Below are 8363 nucleotides of genomic sequence, written 5' to 3' on the forward strand. Positions count from 1 at the left end.
CTGATCATAAAATAGCTCAGAAATTGTATTTGTCATATTCCCTATCCCAGATTCCTCCATTTCAGATCACTATTCAGATCAAAGGCAGGTAAAAAAAAATCTCCCTGTGTCAGCACGCTGGAGATGGGATCGGACAGATTCAGCTTCAGATATTAATAAGTGGCAGCAGACATCTAAAATGAGAGCGACCGTATCAGACATGAGCTGGAGGACAGGGAGAAATCTGGCCACTGTGCTTATCAAAGAGCCATTTAGATACGGGTGATAGCAGCCAGGCTAACACACAGCCTGCTCCATACAGGTGACTTAAAACAGATCCAGTGCAGACGACTCATCTAGATAGAAGCAATGATTAACACAAATGCCTCAATTACTACAATGGGGATAAAGGTCACAAATTATTCATTGATTCTGAGTCTGAGTGTTTGTGACTCAGGATGAAAAAAAAGAACAAATCTGTTAAACAAAGGAATTTGTATAAAAGCCAAAACTAGACAATTATCTCAAAAGTTGTGTGACCTTGACAATGTACTGCCAACCCATCTGCTCATGCGTTTCAGTAGTCGCTCCGTTTCTCCCAGGCGGATTCCCTTTCTTCTATTCTTCTCAATCTATCTGTCTTTCCTCTTTTACTCTTCTGAGACACAGGCCTGACCTTGAATCGGTGTCTCCTTGCCCATATTATAGAATTATCTGAAAAGTATCTGAAAAGCAGAAGCTGATCCTAATTCGGAATATTTCATCTGAGAAGGTTAATAAACATCACCACGGTATCTGCGCTCTGAAATCACTCACCAGTCGTTTAAGCATGACTACAGCACTGTCTAGACTTACACAATAAGCGTAGCAGGCTCTCCACGGTGCTGCTGTCCTGCCTTGAATTTACATCCAGCCAATTATTAACAGCCCTTGTTGACTTTGAGATTCATGCTGATTCTTTTTTATTGTTTTTTTTTTTTTTTTTTAATTTTTTGCATGATAACAAAATGAGGAAGGTGGAAACTTTGGCTCCCAAAAGAACGTTGCCCTCTGAAACCTTGACATACACAAAGACGAGTGCGCAGACAGGCCTGCAATGCCAGGAACGATAAGGTCACCCGAGGGATTGCTGAGATTATCTCTGTCAAGCACTTGGACACAGCACAGTCAAATGATGCATCATGCAGCCATTTTGAGGGGGAAAAAAATCAATTTCTTCGCCAGATCGCTATTTGCTTTTCAAAGTGCCCTTGTAGTCTTTGGGTTGGCGCATTTATCAATTTAAATGTTGTGAACTGATAATGTTTTTTAGCTACGCACCGTGTCAAGACAGAGGTGATGAAGGCTGTGAAACCTTCGTTTCCCTCTTCTCTCTTCTCATCTCACCTGAGATACAGAGTCTTTACTTATTGCTGGAGGATTTCACCAGCCTTCAGTAGTGACTATTAATGACAACTTCAGATAAACAGCATTTGTGAAATGAATAAATGGTGTTTTTTCCCCTTCCCCTTCACGTCTTATTATTGATATTTTCCATTGTTCTTCTGAAAATTAAATCCTGTATTCCTACATAAAATGCAACGGGATATAACTCATGTATCTGTACCAGATTTATGCATTTTTCGACCCTGCAGCATTGTGGAGATTTTTTCAATGTCAGCAATAATCATTAATGTAGATGTCATTAATGCCTAACAGATGACATTTTGGTATAAGGTTTTCTTTCCAGCAGTTGGTGCAACCTGACATGGAAAGGAGTCAGAATCCAAAGGTTCTTTTTAAAATTCAGTAAAAAAAAGAACGATTCCTATAACATTATTTTCTTAACTGAAAGAACACCACACTACTTTAAAATGACTGCATGATTCCTGCAGCTCATAGAGCAGGTGCACTCATAAATCTACCCTCCATTCACACAACCATGCTATTTTCTCTTCTTTTACCCACCTGTTATGTTGACATTTCTCTTCACTCCTCACCATGCTGATATCAAACTCATACAAAGTTAAGAGGTGTGGGGTCACTGTGTGTGTGTGTGTGTGTGTGTGTGTGTGCATTTGTGTGTACATGCATGTGTGTGCATGTGTGTGTGTGCATATGTGTGTGGGTGCACATATGTGTGTGCGCCTGTGTGTGTATGTAAGTGTAAAAGTGCATGTATGCATGTGTGCGTGTGTGTGTGTTTGTGTGTGTGTAGGGAGAAAGCAGGAGGAAATTCAAGATGGCTCAATTAAACCTGACCCTCTCTGCCCTGTTTCCCTGCACAATTCTACATATCTGCATGCGAGTACTGACCCTCAGCTGCCACAGCGTCATTAATAAAAGAGTCCTTATTATCCATTTAGTATTATTCTGCTATTCTGCCTTGATGAGCTGTTAGAATAGCCAGCAGAAATATCTCAGGGAGTACTGAAAAGTCTCAGGTGTATAAAAAAACCCCAAAACTTAAACAAAAACAAAACATAAATATTCTAATCATGATGGTGTCTAGATAGGGCTAACAAGCATAAACAGATTCCATCAGCTAGAAATGTAAATGATATAAAAGCTAATATTTTAACTCACATATTTATATTAAAGAACAACACTGTGAATATCTGGGAACGAGTTCACTCAATTGATTAATGTGGTGCTTCTCACGTGTACATCTCTGAATATTACTTTTATCAATAAAAACAGATTCACTTTAGAACCCAGCGGTTCCACATTTGCTGTCCATTTTGCTTTTTCATGGAAAGAAAAAACAATTAACAAATACACAAACAATAAAATAACCAGAACTGATTCAATTATTTGATTAGGGCCAAAAAGTACTTTGCAGAAAAGCTTGGTGTCAGACAGATAGTGAAAGAGGCTAATGCAGGAGGCAGAGCAGGGTGTAAAGTGTGTAAGAATGAGGGATGGGATAAAGGAGGATGCAGAGCTGATCTCCACACAAAGATGTGATCAGACATTCAGGCAGATGGTTATGCTAATGTATTCAATATTCCTCCTCCCTGTGTAGGGGTTGCAGCATGGGGGGCAGTGGAGGGCGGAGATGGGAGGGGAATAGAGGGGAGGGGCAGACATGGGTGTAGAATAAGAAGGGGGGAAGGTCTGGATGGATCTCAGGTGGCAAACCCTATGCTTTATCTCAGTAGACACCAAAGCAGGCCTTTTTTTTTTCTTTTTCTTTTTCCAAAACTGTGGTCTTCGCTTGTGAGTCTCTGCCAATGCAGATAGGAGGGGCTGGCCGCGGGCGCTCCAAACCCATCACCGTCGCCAAATATGACTGACAACTGAGAGAGGACAAATTCCTCTACCATATGGTGGATTACACATGGCCTTCACATGTCGCCGAGTGTACAGTGATGCTGTGCTTCCAGCTACACGCGAGGGGTTAAATCGAAAGCCTCCATGGCAGATGAGGACTCAGATGCTGTGTGTATTCCAGATGTATCAATTTCCTTGGATATCCAGTCCATGCGAGTGCATATGCTGTACTGGCAGGAGTGCAGGCTGAATAATGGCCACCTTCCAAAAGCTAATATTCTTTTGGCTGGAATAATGCAATTATTATTTTCCTAGCCATCAGCCTTGGCACGCAATGCCATCTGTTACACGAAACAAACATACACATCTCCATTTAGAAAACAGACAGCTGCCCAGTCGCAAGCTGTACCTCCACATTAGGCGTGCAGGCAGACTGCAGGGATTCCACTGACCCTGCAACAAGGTCATACAAACCGCTCATCCAGCCTGCGACCATGCACTCTGCTTATTACTTTACAAACCACGTAAAGAAGGCCCGAGTGGCATGATTATAGTCCTGCCACTCAATTTGTGCCGTGGGATGGCTTATTGAATGGCACCACTGCAAATCTGGCGATTAATCTAGGAAGACGGCAACCCATCCATCACATATTAATTATTGGAAATGAACTAATCACCCTGCTTATAAGCCAAATAGTAGCGGAGGACAGAATAACTAAGACACGAGACGAATTTGGCAGCATATGCCTATTTACATGCAGAAGTGAAATGATCATGGCTATTAGCACAACAAAAATGGTTAAATGGCCATCTGGTGGAGTGAATAATAGGGGTAGGAATCACCGTGATTCACCTACTGTCAAACACGGGCCTCATTATCAGAGGAATCTGGAAGTGGAGTCACAAACAGCGGTGATAAGAGAGCAAGAACACATCCACTCTCTTCAGTTCGACCACGCTGTGTGCATTATCAAATAGCTAAGGGCATCTGCTGAGGTTGTACAGCATCACAATAGTGTCTGCAATACAAGAGGAGAAGCTTGTTCGTGCTGTAAAAACCTGTTATGTGCTCCAGTCTGCACACATTAATGTAACACAAGGTGGTCAATAGCCACAGAGGGAAAAGCAATTTCACATCACTCTTTCATTCAGCTCGGGGGAGGTACACAGAAAAAAAGGCGGGGAGAGGCTGTGAAAATGTTCTTCTGGGTGCAAGACCCAAAAAAGAATGTCTCTGGAGAGAGCGGGATCAACATTTCACAGGCCCGTCTATGAAAAATGTCTTCTCGTGCATCAGCAGGAAATGAAATTACATTCATGTAATTTCATGTTTTTAAAAATACACACACAAACACACATGCATGCACACACACTCGCAGGAGACAACCTCTTCCAATTTAACATTTTATTCTTTATCACTTAACTGCAGTTAACCAAGGCTTTAAATCTCAGCAAGAAGCTGTGAAGTTTATCAGATATAATTGTGCCACTATCCGTCACCACTGTCTCTCTGCTGCTGTAGACAGGAGAGGATACTTTATATCTACTATCAAAGACCCGAGGAAGGGTGCGATTGAGAGATTAGCACTCCTTTACTGCTGCTGGAAGCCTTAGTCTCTCTCTCTGTGCGAATAAAACTTGGATCTGAAAGTCTGCACACTCGTATGATTGAGCAGCGATGCTAAAAGGTCACGCTATTGACTATGGCCCGATATAATGGCTGGATGATGATTCAAGTCTTGAATGTCTAATGACGTCCATCATTAGCTCTTAAAATCTCAAGGCCTGTGCGTCAGTGGTAAAAGATATGTGTGACCTTCACCATGTGTGTCATAACATAGTAAGTCTTAGAACCTGCTTCTTCATACATTATAAAATCCATGTATTCTGTGGTGTGTTTATGGAATATGGTGATATCGTCTACAGAAAACACACTCAACAATATTCATTTCTATTTTGTAATCAGAGAATAAAAATACAAATTTGAACCTAGTCAAGTTTCAAAGTTTCAACCCCACTAATTAGCAGTGAAAATAATTAAGTAGGATGCACACTTTTTTGTGCTCTAAGTCAGATTATCAGGCTATAAAGTTACCGGCAATTAAGATGAGGAGAATCACAGGATCAGCTTAGCCGTGTAAGATAATAAACTCTACTCCTACTAAAGACTTAACAAGCCCTTTATCAGCAGGCCAAGCTCCTGACTGCAGATAAAACCAACATTAAAGATAAGTACAACAAATTCCACAAACTTTGGAGACAACTAATCAATTATTTGATAAAAATCATAAATCAATTAATGCTGAATTAAATTAGAATTTGCCTTAGCCTACTTCGGCTGCAAATAACTCCTCGATTTAATCTTTTAATCTGGTTGAAAGTGTTTTCATTTTAGCCGTATGCAACGTTTTCTTCGATTTTATAATTTTTATTTTTTTTGTAAACCAATGGCACTGTTACCACCTGCATGGAAAGCTGCAGGAAACTTCTTTCCAAAGGCCATTCGGGCCCTCAACCAAGACAACACTTAGTCCTGGACCTTTCTGGACTTGAGTACGTTACACACACTACCTCTACCAGGCATTTTTTTTGCACTGCATATATTGCATTAAAACTGCACACATCAGCAGATCTGCACTTTAATCAGAACTGTCATACTGTTCTGTCCACAGCTCAGCATTCCTAAATACATTTTTATATTTCTGCATATATTTTCTTCCCTTTACCACTTGTATAGTAAAATTCATTTTTTATTGTAGATTTATTCAAATTCTATTCTTATTCTTTTTTTATGCTTTTCGATTCAAGGTGGACATTCGATAAAGCATTTCACTATGCACTATGTGTGGCTGTGTTTGTGACAAATAAAAAATAAACTTTGAATTTAAATTAGAAATATTCTATAAAATCTATTGACTGAAGAGTATTGAGAGATTGTTTTGAATCAGTCTGATGCCTGATGCTGACATCTTGTGTTTTTACAGTTAAGGCTTATTTAATGACAACAGGATCTGAACCAAAATCAGTAGAGTCTCTCCAGTTCTCAGGATGGAGCTAAACTAAACTGAGCCATGTAGAAACTCAAGGTCACTCACTCACACATCTTCCCAGACACTTACATTATTCATTGCTAGGTTCTAGCCAATAGCAGCAGACTGTAATTTGCACCTTACATTAGATTCTCCGCACAAAAACACAAACATGTAGCACTGAAGAGTACAAATTAAACATTAGACTAACTATGTGAAGAAAAGAATTCCACTGTGCTGTATGTATACTAAATAATAAAGGCTTCTATGCCCCCGTTCTATTCTATTCTATTCTATTCTATTCTATTCTATTCTAACAGGCAAGCTTTTCATTACCAGCATTTGGCAGATGCCTTCATCATGAGTACCTTTATCTAATTTTTATACAACTGAGCAATTGAGGGTTAAGGGCCTTTCCCAAGGACTTGGGATTCGAACTCATAACCTTCTGGTCAGTGGCTTGACACCATGAACACTACACTACCACATTCACAAGGTGTTTAATTAGATGTTAAATTTGTCAGGATTTGGCTATGAAAAGCATAGATGTGGAGGAAATTTGAACACACACTCACCTGTGAAAGGCCGAGGTATATGGACACGGTCTCTGAGATGTACAGAAACCGCCCCTCCTTGTTTAGTGCAAATACAAATCCATCCAGGGACTGAGGAAAGAGATAGAGAGAAGGGAAGGAGTGGTGAGAGACCTGATCCACATAAAGGGCTTGTTTTTTAAAAACATGAGGGATGCCCCCTACAACCAGAATCAATGTGAATTATTTCAGATACAAATAATAAACAAACCATGAGGAGTAATGAACATATGAAAGCCGTCAGTACAAAAAGACACATTTATGAATGTTAATAACACAAGATTCTGTAATGCTTCCTAGTTCACATGCATATAATTAGACATTTTGGACTATGAAAAGTCTTGTTCTGTGAAGATCACTGCTGGAGATTCAGAGACTAGACGTCCAACAGGCAACAATTAAAGTACTGAGGTCAGTTAGGTTAATTACATATTGTCCCCTACTGATTCAGATAATCTGCAGGGCCTGCTAAGCACAGGCATGAAGCAGCACAGACAGAGAGAGACGGGTAAGTAACAGACGAAAAAAGGCTTGCTCACAAGAAAAGAAAGAACACCCCCTCCAAAAAAACAAAAAAACAAAAAAAAGCCCTGTGCACAATGCCCCAGTCGATCTGATCACCTTTTTATGAAAATGAGGTTTACACAGATGGGGCAGAGGAACGTCTCTCTTTTTCTTTCTCGCTCTCGTTTATTTCCAGTTCTAAAAAGAGCAGCGGCAGCTGGCGAGAGGAGCGCATGGTCTCTACCCGCCGATAAAACAGCATAGCCCCGGGCTATTTACAGCACGCTGATATGCAGCTGACAACAGGCGCTCCCATAGCGCTCTGTTGGAGCCCAACAGCTTCCCCAAACACACATCTGCTAGCACCAGTGCTTAGCTTACACTTTACATTACACTGCCTTAATGTTGCTGCTAACACTCGCTATGACACTTCGCAGTACACGGCACAGGCTTTAGTTCAATTTGATACAATTTATATGAACTGTGTTTATGCTAGCAGCGACACGTTTTTCACACTGTATCATTATATGCTAATCTAATGCTCTTTGATTACATTATGTCTGTACTAAACCGTAATTATACCATCTCCTTTGTGTGAGAATGAATATTATCCTACACAATATTAGGCTAATAGTGCGCTACACACTTGCTAGCACTGACAAGAATAAGGCTTACAGCAGATAATGTAGTAGGGCTAGACTTGTGCGACTTGACTTGTAAGAATAAACAAATGATAAAATAAGATAAAGGAAAAGTGAAAATTTATTTAAGGCTTGGCATTTAACTATTAAAAAATTGACATCCATCTATCCATCCATTCATCTATCGTGCAAGCGCACATAACAGGATGGTGTTGCTAACACTTATTAACCTAATCCAGTGTCCATTTTAAGCCTATCACAATTCCCACCCTTCATGTCAGTCGAAGGTACCCTGCTTCTGTTGGGACTGTATGCTCCCCACACATCAGTGGAGGATCTTCTCAACCTTGTTACTGTGTAAAGTC

General features: G+C 40.3%; 1 protein-coding gene across 1 annotated transcript in view; it reads right to left on the reverse strand.

Annotated features, from left to right (window-relative positions):
• LOC132852464 (neuronal PAS domain-containing protein 3) overlaps positions 1-8363 on the reverse strand; it is a 220285-nt gene that overhangs the window by 65337 nt on the left and 146585 nt on the right. The window contains exon 5 of the mRNA XM_060879687.1: positions 6836-6925. Coding sequence (XP_060735670.1) covers positions 6836-6925 — 90 coding nt within the window. The remainder of the gene's footprint in view (positions 1-6835; positions 6926-8363) is intronic.

The sequence above is a fragment of the Tachysurus vachellii genome, chromosome 10, assembly GCF_030014155.1.
Source record: "Tachysurus vachellii isolate PV-2020 chromosome 10, HZAU_Pvac_v1, whole genome shotgun sequence".
Classification (NCBI taxonomy): Eukaryota; Metazoa; Chordata; class Actinopteri; order Siluriformes; family Bagridae; genus Tachysurus; species Tachysurus vachellii.